The 16504-nt window shown below is 39.5% G+C and overlaps 1 protein-coding gene across 2 annotated transcripts in view; it reads left to right on the forward strand.

The window, feature by feature from the left end:
- LOC111870167 (fl(2)d-associated complex component) overlaps positions 1 to 16099 on the forward strand; it is a 41696-nt gene extending 25597 nt beyond the window's left edge. Inside the window, exons 14-20 of one of the 2 annotated variants that reach the window (XM_023862232.2) lie at positions 2216 to 2427; positions 4861 to 4974; positions 9479 to 9645; positions 11117 to 11232; positions 12073 to 12294; positions 13835 to 14030; positions 15711 to 16099. In XM_023862232.2, the coding sequence (XP_023718000.1) occupies positions 2216 to 2427; positions 4861 to 4974; positions 9479 to 9645; positions 11117 to 11232; positions 12073 to 12294; positions 13835 to 14030; positions 15711 to 15822 (1139 nt within the window). In that variant the 3' untranslated portion in view covers positions 15823 to 16099. The remainder of the gene's footprint in view (positions 1 to 2215; positions 2428 to 4860; positions 4975 to 9478; positions 9646 to 11116; positions 11233 to 12072; positions 12295 to 13834; positions 14031 to 15710) is intronic. The other variant, XM_023862233.2, reaches the window with a different exon arrangement.
- The last annotated feature ends 405 nt before the right edge of the window (positions 16100 to 16504 follow it).

The following is a 16504-nucleotide window of genomic DNA, read 5'->3' on the forward strand; positions in this document are numbered from 1 at the left end:
AAAACACGACGTTTCGGAAACAGATCCAGTTTCCGAAACGTCGTGTTTTTATTAGTTATCTTAGAAACCAGGACGATGGATAAAGTCCAAAAACTCAATATATCAGTCTCCACTGCTTAAAGAGAAAATGCAAAGCTATAATTTTCCTGTAGTTCCATGTAAGACTTGGACTGTCACGTTAAGGAAAGGACAGAATTTGAAGCCATTTGAGAATTGGGTGCTGAGCAGAATAGTTTGACTCAAGAAGGGGAAATAACAGAATACTGAACTAAGTTACATGATTTGGAGCTTCATCAGAAGAGGATATTCTCATTTGAAGGAGAAAGCTGTAGATCGCATTAAGTGGAGGAACTGTTTTGGAAGAGACTGTGGACCTGTCGTCTGACAGATTACTGATGAATGAATGAATATGCATACTTCACTATATATTATTAGAATGAATGAATCAACTAGGTTAGGTAGGACATGTAGCCCTCATGGGCGAGATATCTGATGCATACAAATGTCATGCCCTTGAACATAGGAAGTCCGTCGGGTTGCATTCACTGTTAATGGCCGAATGTTTTATATATATATATATATATGAAGCAAGCAGCACCCCGTGTTGGCCGAATGTTATATTTATATGTGGCAGGACACGTGCTCTCTTTGGGAGTGCTGACAGTTTGATCTTGGGTTTGAAACCAAAACAAACCCATGTAAGGTCATGTCAGTGGTTCATTCCTTAGCTCTGAACAATAAAATCGTTTATCACGGTACTGGTTTCACATTTAGATATGACTGTTTATGACCTGGTCCGCCAAATATAGACCATCTTTTTTTTTTGAGATCAGTGTAGCTTGTAGATCAGTGCTTCCAGAGCTTTCAAGGAAGTGTGATGTATTCAAGGATTGGTTTTCAGTGACGAATTATCAGTTAGATAGTCAGTGTCAGACTGTCATATATCTTTGTGTATCATTTTTATTTTGTGTCTTGGAAGAGGTATAAACCCACTGAGCCAGTATTACTTTGTGAGTAAAAGGCATCTTCACCACTGTGACTTTCGGTATCAGTGTCGGGCTGGCACTCTTTTCAACTAGTATTATACGAGTAATTACTTTGCATCACTATTTTGCGGGTATTACTAACAGGTGAGAGTGTCTCTTTGTCAATCAACATAATTTATTCGATTTAGCTGGAAACCCCCTCTCCCAAGATGATTCTTTAATCGTACAAGGTGAATATCACGGTCAGTGGCGTTTCTCGGAGTAAGCCAAGGTTATCTGGGGTCCAACTGAGTCGACTGGAGGTGAAACATTCACAACACTGGCCAACCAAAGGGAAACAAAGGCGTCATGTGTTTTGCTAAATAAGAAAAGCAGGAGCACCATTTTCTATTGCAAAAAGTGTGATGTTGCGCTTTGTGTCGCAGACTGCTTCGAGAAATGGCACGCGTGACAGAGTGTGAGGTATCGTAAACTGTGAAGTGACGCAGTTCAAACTCGCGTACAGTCTGAACAAAATATTGTTGTATATAGGGTGATTATATTTACAATATCACCAAGTCTCAAAGTTGAAAAAAAAACTACAGGTAAGTCCTCTGTAATTTCATAACATAATAAAGATTGTATTTTGCATTTCATGACAAAATAATCACAGTTAATTTTCGTTTGTAAAAATTGCTCTTTTGTGTATCTGTTGAAAATTTTATTGTCTTTCAGGTTGTTTTTAGTTTGTATTTCTACCTTGCATAGAATGGAAAATATGTAGTTTTTTCTGAAAGTTGGCTATGTTAATTAATTAGGGCGATTTAAATTCCAGCCACAGAGGGCTCCCGGCAATTTAAAAGTCTGTACGTTAAAGGTTAATGGCAGGGGATCTGTTGAGTAGCTGAGAGATTATCAGGTTTCAAGGACCCAGCTGCGTGCTGATTTTATTGTATGTTAATTATATTGTGGTATGTCTGCTGAAAACCAGAATTGTGAAGCCAGCAGAGACAGCCGTTGCTAGGGAACGGCTCTGCAAACATGCCCATTTCTAGGAAGTGACTTAGTAAACATAAGCATGGCCCTTCTAACTTGACATTTACTGAGCCATTTCCTAGGAACAAACATGTTTGCAGAGCTGTTCCCTAGCAACGCCTGTCTCTGCTAGCTTCGCTGTTCTGGCTTTCAGTAGATGTACCACAATATTTATATAGAGGATACTGATATAACTGTGTACATTTTTCATACAGCACTTGTTAAAGTGGATGAGAGTCCAAGCAAAAAGTTGGGAGAGACTTCAGATCAGCCAGCCTCAAACAAGAGGCCTCGAGATGCCTCAGACAGTGAGACAGATAAACCTGAAGCCAAGAAGCTGTGTCTGGAGGAGTCCATACCTCTTGAAGGGGATCTGAGCGATATTAGTGACGATGATGCAGACGAGATTCTCAACCGGGAGGACAGTGTAAGTAGCACAGGATTCTTTGCACTAAGGACACTACTTGTAATACAAACGTACATGTTTGTGGACCTGCTGACCTCACTCAGAGGATTTCAAGTTCAGTCCCTGGTTAAGTTTGTGTGCAGTTGTCTCTGCTGACTTACTGAACTCTTCACCTCTGTTGAAGATGAAGCACCTAGCGATGGGAATAGTGCCATCCCATTCTGTGGTTTGGTGCCCATGTCAAGCTGCAGGTCTGGCATGCTGACTGCACTGTCACTAGTCAGGGTGATGGAGTCTGGCTTCTGGGTGCCCTCGTTTCAGAAACGAATTTCATGCTTTTGCTTAGATCAGTAGAGGCCAGAAAGGTCAAACCATGCCTGGAAACACTAGGAACCAACTAGATTTATCTTATTAATATTGTTATGTTTGCAGGGTTATTTGGTACAAATGATTGGCTAATTTAAAGAAATAACCAATTACATAGAATTTAGTACCACAAGAAAAATAGTATTGATTGTTCCTTGATACAGTGATTTTTATGGTATAGTTTTAATTTTGTGTTGCCGTGCGTCTCAGGTAGTTAACCATTTTCATGCTACAGATTTATGTATATGATCTTGAACTTGTTAGATTAAGATATATTAGGTTACGTTACATTACAGATGTACATACACAGCCTTTTACACGTTTCTATTCCAAATTTTCCAAAAGATGTAAGCACAAAAAGGAGTTAATTTTACATAATTTAGTGCATAATGCATCAGTTATTATGTGAAAAAATGTGTAGTCATTTTATGGTGATAATGGTGAATGGTCAACAGTTCACCTGAACATGCATGGTTCTAAATGTGTTTTCCTTGTTCATGTGACTGAGATTGTATTGTGGATCTTGTTCAATATAAGGTCTGAATGAAAACTTTCTGAGATTGACATTTTGGGGCAATACTAAAGACTGAAATGGTTAATTCAATTTATATTCATCAGAATAGTTATCACTTGATTTTCTGCTGGTGGGTAAGTTTCTTTGACTGTTTTCTCCAGTTTTGCAGAGTATATAAATCTCTCACCCTTATCAAATATAAATTCATCTTCATTAAAATTAAAAAAGAAAGACACTGTGGGATGGTGAAGTATAAAACTCCAGACATCTGTTTTTTTCCTGTGCTTGAACTCCTGTAAGAAATGTCAAAGGATATAGGTAAAAGGAAAGATATAACGTTCAACGTGTGATTATAGTTTGGTGATAAATTCGTAAGTTTAGGTTGGAAGGCTTCTGACAAGATAGGAAATAGTTAAGAATGTGCGTTACAAATGCACCTCAACCATTTTGAAAAGTGATAGGAGAGACAAACATATCTAAATAAAATAGCATCTCCCTCATCTGACTGAAACAAGAGAGTGGCTTTCCACTAGAAAGATTACTCTAAGAGCTAGAGATATATTTAAAAGATGTTCATATAAATAAAGCAATTACATTGTTTTGGCGAAGTTCATTTTAGCATTGACCTGGGTGAAGAGTGGACAGTTTTGCTTATTTCTTTGCATAATAGAATCAATCCTAGAATTTTTTGATCAGACCTTGGCATTGTGATTGTTATGAACCTCATTGAATGTGCATAATTTTTACGTTTCCTTTTCTCTGTGTACACTGTGTGAAACTTTTTTTATGATGGCAGAATTCCTGGAATTAGTGTATATGATTTTAAAATATTTGCACATGATCCTTCATTTAACTCTGAGCTGTGATAGACCAGACCCTTCAGTTGAAATATCAGACTTTTATATATAGAGATGATAGCCATGATATTAAATTAGACTGGCATAACAAGGATGTGGTACATAAATTACTGGTAAGTTAGTAAGGAAGGAGCACTTACCAGAGTAGGACCATAGAGTTGTGGCCAGAAGTGTGAATTGTTCCAAGATTTTTTGACATTGTCCATCATCCAACTTTTATTTGAAACAATATTTTAGAGACTGGACTTTGCTCCATCCTCAGGTAAAAAGCCTACTGAGTTGGGCCTAACTGAGTAGGCTCTTTACTTGAAAATGGAGACAAGAGTCCAGACTCAAAACTTCATTTTAAATAAAGATAAGATGATCGATAATGTCCACAAAGTCAGTAATTGTAATTTAGCCCATTAAGATTACCGGGCTGTGATACTATGTAGTTTGGTAGAGAGGTATCAACATTTTAAAGGCATGTGCTGCCCCTGTCTTCAGGGTACCCTAAAGATGGAGGTGGCAGTTTTCTCTGAGACATTTGACACCTATCTACCATGCTACATGGCATCACATCCCAGAAGGCCATATTCTTATTATTCATCTCTGTGAGAACTGCAAATCCCATATGTTTTAGCCCATGTTACAGTAACTGCTCTAACTTATTTATGTTCAACACTGTGGGGTTAGCTACTGGGATTAGCACTTGCTCAGTTGTTGTCGCGTTGACAGGTGGAAGAGTTTGCGGTTGCCGTGGACGGTAATGATGTAGTACTAGCACTGCCGCATGGCACTGCTGAGGCGCCTGCTACACCACTCTATCACAGAGGCACAGATGAGCACCCAGTAAGAGTCTTGGCCTTCATCCTATGCAAGGTCACATGACACTAGGGATGTGGGTAGATGGTATTCATTTGTCAAGTCTCCTTCCCCACATTTTAATGGGGAAGGAGACATTGCCCCTCATTATCACTTCTGAGAACATCAACATTAGGTCTTCCTGTGTTGCATTCTGTACTGCCTGAAGAATTCTATGCTTTGTATTGTCCAAGACTTTGTGCATGAATGTGTAACAGTAGGTTATGTGACGTGCCGTTCTTCGGACAAAGTGTTTAGTCCATTCCAGTCCTTTGTCTAATGATTTTTACTCGTGGAACCAGCTGTGACAGATGAATGATGTGAAAACAGCGTACACACAAGCTGTTTAACATAATATAAATCTCCTGCCATCTCTTTGGAGTTTGACCCCCAGTGTGGGCAAGAATTTTCACTTCTCCACATCATCCAGACTGACTGTGGGGACCCACCCAGCCTCTTATCCAGTGGGTACTAAGGGCTCTTTCCCTGGGGGTAAAGTGGCTGGGTTGTGAAGCTGACCACTCACCCCCAACAAGTGCTGAGGTCAAGAGAACGTGGATCTATACATCTGCTCCCCCATACATCTTCATAGCATAGTGCTTAATTAGTTAAGTACAGGGACAGCTGTACCTTACCTTATATAAATTACCAGAAGAGATATGAGAAAATGTAAAGAGCAAAGGTACAGGGTGATTGAAAAATCATGCAAGTCATATTATCAAAGGCATAAACACAGCTGACACCAATGATGGACACACCATGGCCATGCAGTCAGCATTTGTATAAATGTTCTGCAGGCCATCTTGCAAATTGATTATGACTTGGGTGACTTTTTGAGTACATAAAACTGAGCTCGTGGTGATACCTGAGTCAGTAAATCCAAAAACTGGTTGTGGAAGGCTTCCAAAAGTTAATGTGTATGGAAAAATTAGGATGTTGGAAGCCTTCTGGCAGAGGACAGGAAAGGTTTAAAACACACAGACATGTATGTATGTATGTGTGTGCATGTGTATGTACGTGTAATGGTAACAAGTTGTCTCAGAAGGCAGGGGGGGACACAACAGTAAGCCGTATGGCAGTGCTGTGGGTACAGTGTGGCCTGGTAGGCACAGGCAGAGTCTAGCAAAGAGAATGGAAAAATTTACATAATGAAGAGCTTTGAGTGTAATTTGTGTTCTACTCCAAATATTAGGATAATCAAATTATGGGGGATGAGGAATGCATACAGAATTTTAGTGAGAAAAGGGAGACAACTTGTGAGACCTAGACACAGATGAGAATATAATATTAACAGATCTAATAGAAATAGTATATGAGGGTATGAATTGGATTCAAGTAGCCTATTATATCATTTAATACATGTAGCTGCTGTAACTGAAGCCCATGGTGCTCCCTTCAGTAAGTTGTGTATTCTGTTACAGAAGGAAATACTGTGACATAGAAATACATGGTCTTAATGTGTCATGTGACTTTGAACTGGGATGCATAATTGCATTATGTTGGCTAGTCTAAATGTGTGTATGTGACTGCTTGTGTCTGTAGCATATAATTATAGGGTACTCACCTCTGTTGAGTGCTGAGATTAGGAATACATGGTTATGTACCTCTGTTCCCCCCATATCTTCATGGCATGAAGTGCAAGTATAACCTTACCTGCCACTGTAGTTACAGGCGAGGGCTGTAGATGCCTCTCTGGTTATAAGTAAGGAAAGTAACAAGAAGTGGGGTGATACTGTTCTTTAGGAAATACGTAGTGCAATGTGGTTTTGTCCTGTGTTCTGGTCATGAGACATATATACATACATTTAGTTCTGTTTTTCTTTTCTTGAGGACCATGCTCATTACTAACATCTAATAGAACTCCTATGTTTTTCTCTGTGAGATTTATGTTCTGCCCAGTAAATTAACATCATCAGCACTGACCTGAAGCTGGTATATCCCACTAAGTTCCAAACCATACCGATTTTCTTGAACTTTCCTAATGGCATGTACTAAAGCAAAGTTGTAGAGCAGTGATAATATTAAAGTATATCCTTATTTCATACCATTCTGAACAAGGTATACATGACATGGATATTTACCTAACTTACGCTATAGATTTAATTTAAACATGTTATTATTACCCTAACTGCTTTCTTCAATATACAGAATTCAGTGAGAATATTATTCCTAACTAAATTACATGATACCCCCATTTCTTTTGTCAAAATCAGAGAAATGCAGAATATCTGATCAGCAGTTATTTATTATGTCAGTTCTTCACTCTTGATTTTCAGAATTATTTATTGGTGATATGGGGAACTACTCTCAATGTATGAAGATTGGTGACATGTTTTGGTTTATTTATATGAACAGAGCATTGGTCCTGCTCCCATCTTTAGGTGGTTGTATCAAACTGACAGCTTAATTTCCAGTTTGTTTGTTTATTTGTTGCCAGAAGCAACTGCTATCTCTTATATAATACAGTTAAAATGACCACAACTTGAGAAATTGTTTATTGAAATGAAATTTTGATAAAATGAGTGCTAATGAAAATATTTTCCAAATTGTTTGTCCCCACTTAAATGCTGTGTATTTAATTGTTGATATTTGTAGAGAGGTTATCTGAAAATTTTCTGTTGTTATATTTTTGTTTGTATTTTTGCCATATATTATGGTGTACCAGATGCACAGAGATTTGGAAAGGAGAAATTTAAGAAATATTTATTATTAAGCTTTCTTGATGAATAAATATTCTCAGACAATCAGCCAGGTCATTACATGACTGATTTTCCACAGATATTTTAGTGCAGATGTTTATTAACTATTAACAAAATTAATGATTTGTTGATTTACAAATGAAAGTAAGCAATTCTGCTTTACATAAAGAACAAAATATAGTGAAATATAGATGGCCATGGTCCTGATACCCTATTTGCGTTGTTACTTCTGACATACAGAACGTGCTACCATCTGTTAGAAGGGATCTCACAGAATTAGGATGTGATGACATGTGTTCAGTTGGCTTAGCATGAGGTCCTCTGGTGTGCATGAATGTGATAATGAATCCATTGACTTCCATAAATGGTGTTGAATTTTTTGACCAGCTGAGCTATTGTCAGTTTCTGAATACATTTATTTATTTATTTATTGAAGCTATCAGTAACTCATTCTATAGGGTACTGAATAATTAGTTCCCTGTAAATAATGAACTGGAAAGGATGTGGAAGGAAGTGGTCATGCTGTAATTGAAGGTACTTGGAGGGACTGTGGAAAACCACAAAAAGCCTCAGTCAGGATAGTTCTGAGGGTTCTAAGATTCAGACTGGGTGGAGCCAAACTACATGTCAAATGTTATGACTTGATCCATGATATGTATACAGTGGCCATCTTGTAGTGCACTCAGTTTCACCTGTTACTTCACGACATGTTTCGGCAACATAGTGCCATCATCAGGTGCCCAAATTACGTTAATCTATTGCATTGCTTGCCCTCATATGTCTTCACAACACCATTTAAAAAGTATTTAAAAAGGTGTTGTGAAGACATATGAGGGCAAGCAATGCAATAGATTAACGTAATTTGGGCACCTGATGATGGCACTATGTTGCCGAAACATGTCGTGAAGTAACAGGTGAAACTGAGTGCACTACAAGATGGCCACTGTATACATATCATGGATCAAGTCATAACATTTGACATGTAGTTTGGCTCCACCCAGNTCACTTGAGCCAACATGCGTGATAAGAGAGAATTAACGCTGTGAAGTTGGTTGGTCCTCAGTGTAGTTACTCGTAGTATGTTCATTCAATGACTTTTTCTTTTGTGGAATCTTCATATAATTTTGTACACCACTTGTAAGTGGTAAGCCTGATTTACACAGACTTTGACATTAAAGTACCATGTTTCAGATTGTATCTCTGTGTTCTGTAGTTCTTGTTCGCTGTCTAAGCGGGCTGCTTATGTTGCCTTCATTATGCACTGTATTTGACATGTTTCAGTATCCTTTTTGGCATGTGCATTTCAGAAAGTTGCTGATGTGCTCGTTAATTTCGCCATGTTTGTCTGTCTGCATGTATCAACTCGAAAACTGCTGATCAGATATTTATGAAATCTGATGTTGAGTTTTACTAAAATTCTTCAACACATTTTAATTTTCATTTGTTGAGCAACAGAAATGGGCATCACATGAAGACATACGCGTGTTTCTATGCACGTCTTTTGCTTAACTCAGTAAACATTTGTTGGAATAAAAAATGTTTTGAACAGCTGTTATAGAAGAAAAATGAAACACATCACATCCCCAATACACTTTTTGTAAGTCATATAATTTTTGAAGTAACTAAACAAAAGGGAAGGAATGCACCAGAATTGTTATGCTTTGCATTTGTTTCCTAACTTGTTTATATTGTTCTTGCGAAAAGCGAGTTGTTACACTTGTGAATCACTGATATGTGTCTATGAAGAGTGTTTTAAACATGTAAGTAACTGATACTGTTTTGTTGCTTGTTAGGAGTTAACCGGAGGTACGTTGGCCGGAGAGACTGCAGTGCAAGCACCAGCTGCTGCTGCGGCGCTGGGAAACAGGGATGTCCTAACAAGGGAGCCTGAGAAAGACGCAGCAGATAGGGAGGAGAGGCTGCCATCTGCTGTGGTTCAGGAAATTAATGTAGATGCTCGGTAAGGGGACTGCACTGATGTAGAAGTAACAAGATTTTAAGTGCTGATCACGTACTTGGCAGGTATCACAGTTTTCATGGCAGTTAGTATGTCAGTTGTCCGGTCTAGAAAACCGAGATTAATGGCTGTGGGGATCCGTTGCACTGACCACGCGACACCCTCTGTCTGTAAAAGTTGTCGCTAACTTCGCCAAGAAGTAGTGGTCACTCGGTCGGTGTAGTTCACTTGCAGACTACAGGCCATGGAGTATGTCAGCTATATTGCCACCCCCAGGATGTACTTTTCTGAAAGTGTGATGTTTTAGGTGGAAGGGTTCCAGTTTTTGAAAATAATGAATTATGAAATGTTTCAGAATTATGTTTTGCTCTAAAATTTTAAAATTATGACTGTTTAATAAGTATTCATGTTGTAGGAACTGAATATACCGTTCTGCAATTCTGTTTGAAAAGTCACTATCTCTCGATTAATTAGCTGATTAGAACTTATGTAGAAAATGTTTTTATCAGGTGGGTAGGACTTCCACTTCTTGTTTGGTTCATTAAGTATTCAAACAGCCTGGACATCAGCCATTGTAACTGAGGTTTCTTGTGGTTTTTCAGTTTCTAAAGGAGGAAACTGGGGTAGTACCTCAACAGTCACCTCATTCTCAAACCTTTTCAATGGTCTGTGCTACTTACAGTGTCATTAGACATACCACAAAAAATAAGTGACATGTTTAATGACTTTTAGTTTTATGCGAAGATTATTTGTCACTCTGTTTGCATTTGGCATTGACGTATGGATGGTACATAGTAAAGAAAGGAGAGGTTTGGTATGACGAATGAGAGTGGAAGTGGTCACATTTTTATGAAGTTGGAGAAACTCTTTTGCGTGTTATCTTCTCATGACTATAGGTTCCACTGCTAGGACATGCCTTCCATTTGTGAATCTTATTGACAAATATTCACCATCACAAAACTTCTCGTAAGTGGTACCATGTAATCTCGTAGATTGGTACCAACATTTCAGATGGGCAAAAGTATTAAAGATGAGCAGTGACACACACACAGGGAGCCTGCACAGAATAATATATGAACAGTGCTGGAAACAAGAAATAGCTGCTGCAGCACATGTAGACACAGAGCGGGTATCCCTGTGATTTAAAACTTTAAATATTGAATTTTAAATTTTAAACTGGAATTCTAAAATCAAATTGACGAGTGTATGTTGGCGAGATTTTAAACAAAAGTGACAGGCAGGTGTTTTAGATTTTGGATTGTGTGCAGTGTGACAGCTACGTAGTGAAAAATATACCTGATGATGGCCAGTTATGGCCGAAACATGTAGTGTAGAGGAAGAAAAGACAAAGAACTACAACCAAATAAATTGTTGCATTCATGACAGCATTTGTATTATTACATATAGAATTTCAGATGAACCTAATGTCTCCACCTTCTAACTCTGGTACATTGTATGACTGACTTTCTTACAGATCGATGTTAATGACATCCCATATGGAGGAACGGCACCAGGATGAGGAGACCATGGACAACTTAGATTTTGAAGAAATATCTGATGAAGAACTGGATCCAGAAGAGGCCAAAACTGGTAAGCCTAGATCTCAAATTATGCTTCCATCTCCCCCCCCCCTTCTCTTGAGAATCCCAGAAGATGGTCAGCATCAACTTGCCTGGCAATGGTTGCATCTTGAATTTCTTTGCAACAGGAGATGACAGATGCTTCCACTGCATGCTCTTCAGCTTGGTTTCTGGTTGATGGTGGTGAATCCAGGTTTCTTCACCTGTGCCAATCTGCTGCAGAAGGTCGTCACCTTCATGATAATGAGCCAAGTGGCTGGAACAGAAGTCTTAAGCTTATGCTCATCTGTCAGTTCCCACCTGGCACACACGTTATGGAACTGGAGGTTATCATGCACCACAGAATAGGAAGACCCAATGCTGTTATTCAGTTGTTTTGCAATTTCATGGACTGTCACTCATCTGTTTTGAAGAATCAGTTCCCTAGCTCTCTCTTCATTCTGTGCTGTTTTGGCTGTGGCTGGATGATCAGAGCACTCTGCAACAGCCACGCATATGGCCATTTTCAAACATTTCAATCCACTGATATGCAACTCTATGAGAGGGAGCATTGTCCCTGTACTGAGCACACATGTGGTGATGAATTTATCCACCTGGTACACCTTCTGCCCACAAGAAATGTATCACTGATTGTTGCTCCTCCTTGGTGCAGTTTTGGCATCTTCACCGCTTCATAGCAACTCTCACACTAAGTGCAAGGTCAACAGGCTTGCCTTGCTGACTAGACACGTGATACCTTACAGTACACCCCCCACCCCCACCTCTTCTGCTCTTTCCATTTTCTTCAAAAATATGAAAGTGCAGAAACTTTTTGAAAATCCCTCATAATAATGGGTTTGTTGATTTCCAGGAATTGGAGATGCACTTGGTGTTGACTGGGCAAGCCTTGTAGCAGAGTCTCGACCTCGGACACGAGCTGATTCAACCCCTGGTTCAGCTCGTCGGCGATGGGAGAGCCATCGTGTGCTAGTCCGTCTGGGTGTCTCTGTTCGGTATGGAGGATGGGATCTTGTGGAGAGTCTGAAAGCCAAATACAAAGATGTCGAAGAGAAAACAGAGGAAGGAGGTGGTGGTGAGAAATATTTAATTACTTCATATTTTAATTTCAGCTACCCAATTAACTTATTTTTTTTCCCTACTGAGGCCACAGGAAAAAGCCCCCATGGATTGACCCTCTGGTATACTTCTCTATATTCTCATCCAGTTGTCTAGCTGTTGTGTTTGCACAAATGTAGTTAGTTATAGCCTTTGATAATATCTAGTGACAGTTGCCGTTGGCTGGTTTACATGGGCCAGAAGAGGCTGGAGGAGCATGCAACAGTAGGTAGAGACAAGGAGGCTTCAACCGTCATCGTTGTCTCCAGCATTCATGGGACATATGTCTTTGGCCTCAACATAAGAACAGAACCATCTGCCAGTTACAGCAGATCCTACCACTGGGCATGATCATGAGAGAATTCCATCCACCTCCCATCCTATTTCCTTAATAATCATCTTAATGTTTAATATTGTCCTCCCTCCTTCTCTGACCCTTATGAATGTGTTCCCCATCCACGCTTCATGTCCATCGCATCCTGAATGGGGTGTGTTACAGGTAGGATGTTAAGTAAAGGTGAAATTCACTCTGCTTTAATTAAGCACTACACCATGAGGGCATATGGGGAGTGTAGGTATAGCACCACACATCCTTTACTTCGGCATGAGAGGAGCTTCATACCCTAGCTGCTTTACCATCGGGGAAATAGCGCCCAGTAACCTCACCACCATCCGCTAGGTGACTGTCTAGAAAATGTGAGAGTCTTGACCATCTCACAACCCTGTGAGACTGCATGACCTGTTACAGGGATAGGTTTACTTTTGCCTGTTGGTTAGGAGGCTGGGTGGGCCACAGAGCTGGTCTGGATGCTGTGTATTACAGGATCAGGCAGAATTATTTATGGTCTGCTTTTGCTCTGGTATGTTTTTTATTTGTTTGAGTTGGTACATTGTATCACAGTTTTTGTGCCATAATATTTTAATCTTCAAGGGCCCTTTGAAAGTGATTTTGTGGTTTTTGTTGTAGTTTTGTACCAGAATACATGACCATTATCATTGTGTTTGGTGGTATTAAGCCTTGAGTACTCACATTGGTGTACAGAACACACTATTTATACTAATTTTAATGTGGTAACAGTATTACATGCCAAAACATTTTGTACAGTGTAATAAGCATACAGTGACAGTGTGTGGTTGGTTAAATGAAAACTACAAGCTCAGAACTTCACTACAAGCATTGTATAGAAGATAGAAACACAGTAAAATATTTAAATTGTACACAACAGGATGCTATAATACAGAATCAGAAACAAAACAGTTTTAATAAACAAATAAATAGTTTATTCACATTCACAAGTAAGTCTGTAAACCTGAAGTGTTGTATAAAGTACACCATGTGCCTGTTTCGCAGTTGAGCACTGCAGCCTCAGCACTCTGGTACTGAGCATGCATCATGCATGGTGTCTCATAGAGAGAATTCTGCACGTGTAGGTCACCTCATTGCTGTTGTTCCCCATTGAAGCTAGCTCTCATTGCATCCTTATCATCTATATATATTGTAATGTGTTCTCTTGTAGATGGAAAAGAGAATGCCAATCCCCAGCCTGAGAATGGTGCAACTACGAAAGAGAAGACATCGTCTTTGTCTTTCTTCCATCCAGTAGCATCAATTCATGTTGCTTTGCGGGAACGTCAGGCCCGGCGCAATGCACTGTTTGCAAGTTCTGGCCCCTACAAGCGGGCATTATCTGCACGAAGAGATCTGGCAATTAGGTTTGTATTGATGGCACCTGTGTGGTACAATGATCATCAGTCCTGTGGTATTCCTTAATTAACTGGCTCTTTCAAAGTGAAACCTGAAGGTTCGACACCACAGACACTGAGATCCTAATGACATGGTCCAACTCCCATCTCGCATGTTTCCTTAAGATGTTGCAAGACTGTGTCATAGCTCAGAGTGTTAGCCACTGTGGTGGCCCATGTTTGATCCCAGGTCAGGTCATGTGGGATCTGTTGAGGATAAAGCGAAACTGGGGCATGTTTTCTTCAAATACTTCAGTTTACCCTGCCAGTTCTCATTTGAGTGACTGCTTTACCCTCATCATCATCATCATCATCATCCAGGACTGGTACAATAGGCCAAATAGTGGCTGACGTACCAAAGGAACACAGTCTCACCCTATCCCAAGAAATTAAAAATAATATAGAGATGTTTTCTTATGAAGTTCATTATTACTCCTTTGTCCCTAGTCTTTTCAAGTCACTTAATATAACCATCCACTCACCTTACTTGGTGCTTAGCAATCTGTGTAGTTGGTTAGACATTGTTAAATAGTCTCCAAACCACTCATACAACAGTCATTTGTGTGCTCCTGGTGGCCAGATTTTGCATTTCTTAAATGCTAGTACAAGTACATCCAAGTCAGAATGTTGCCCCTGGTTTTGTAGTACCAGGGTAAGATCTTTCATCCCTGGACGATAAAGAGTGATACTCAGGGATCTGTGGTATGTACCACATTGCCCTAGGATTCTGCAGAACAGGCATAAAGAACCCAACAGAATTCTGAACCCATCATGTTATGAACAATGGGAGGAACCCCCACTGAGGAAAATATTTATATATTTATGGTTCATTTAACCATACTATCAGTACCTCATATTTTATGGTGTTAAATCATAGGAGGATTAATTAGTAATGAATTGAAGAGGATTTGGAAAGAAGTAGTTATGTCATAATTTGAGATACTTCTGTCATTTGGAGGGACTGAGGAAAAGCACAAGGAAGTCAAACGATAACAGTCTTTGGGCTGAGATTTAAACCAGGGATATCCTGAATGCAAAGCAGGGGTACTATGCACTTAATGTTTACATTCGATGGGAAGCCACAGTAAATAAACTTCTTATAATTATTTCTAAAATTTATGACAGAAACTTTTCCTTGTCCTTTGTAAGGCATATGTTTCCGAAATCTGAGTGTATTCTCATAAAATTAAAGAAGAGTTAAAAATTTGTACTGAACAGATGACCATTATTTTGTTGCTCTCTTCGCATACCTGATTTGTTTGAATTGATACATCGTATAAAAGTAATGGTGATCTGATTTGTACAGTTTCAGGGAAATAGACTGAGAATTTCCATGGGTCCTTGTGGTCTTGCCACATAGTTTGGAGAGAGCCTGACAGTACGGTGTAACATATTGCCTCAGTCTTAAGGGTTGAAGAGTAAGCCAGTCAGGAAACCGGCAGAAGCGGGCAGCCAGCCAGCTGAGTTTAGATTGCTGGTTTCAGAACATCATGCTGTCTCCAGCGAACATAGCATTACTATAGTTTTCATAGTTACAATTATATCATCAGATGTTCTGGAAAAAAAAACTAAATGTAATGCACAAATTCTGCTAGTAATAATATGCTTATAATGTGTATGCCACGTTTATCTCATGTTCTTTGTTGACAGGCGTCAGCTCTGCAATTTACCTGTGAAGGAGACCACAGGCGACAGTCAGCAACCAGGCCCAGACATCGAACTTTACCGTCTTGGTGTACAGTTGTTTGAGAGGAGTTTGTAATTACGAAAACCTCCATTTATTGCTTGTTTTGGGATGAAGGGATTTGAATACCGAACTGAGGCTACTGTTGAATGGAAGTAATGCATCAGTGAGATTATGAGTTTGGATCATTGAAATTGGACACTAAGTGAGGGAAAATCTTAAATTTAAGAAAATTAAATAGGGGATTGTGCTGTATTTGTGTGTATTATTCATGTGTATGTGTGTATGTTGTGTGTGTGTGTCTGTTTATATGCCTATGCACCGTGTACATTGGCAATGAAAATTTTAAACCATAAAATGATGAGTTTTCTGGGATATTTTTGCTTCCCCTCCCAGTGATCTATCCCCTTCCTTTCTTACAGTTCCATGCCCTGTCTGTAAAGATTGATACTCGGATCCTGAAAAGGGCTGCTTTTTCTCACAGTTTCTGTTTGCCGCTCCTATTAGCACAGACTGGGTTGTCTCCTCTCCCCCTCCTGTGGATCTGAGTGACTTGGCCAATCACATCTTGGTTTAGAAATTACTGGCTGTACTGTATGGTAATCCCTTTGTGGTGTTCTCTCACTTCTTAGGGTAACTTCCTAGAGACCCGATAATCGAGTCCGTCCCTTCTGTACTAGGTGTGGCCTCCTGCCCTATCACCAAGTTTGCCCCACTCACTCCACTGCACACATTTACCCTCGGGGTAAAGGGTAGCCAG

The sequence above is a fragment of the Cryptotermes secundus genome, unplaced genomic scaffold, assembly GCF_002891405.2.
Source record: "Cryptotermes secundus unplaced genomic scaffold, Csec_1.0 scaffold734, whole genome shotgun sequence".
NCBI classification, from domain to species: Eukaryota; Metazoa; Arthropoda; class Insecta; order Blattodea; family Kalotermitidae; genus Cryptotermes; species Cryptotermes secundus.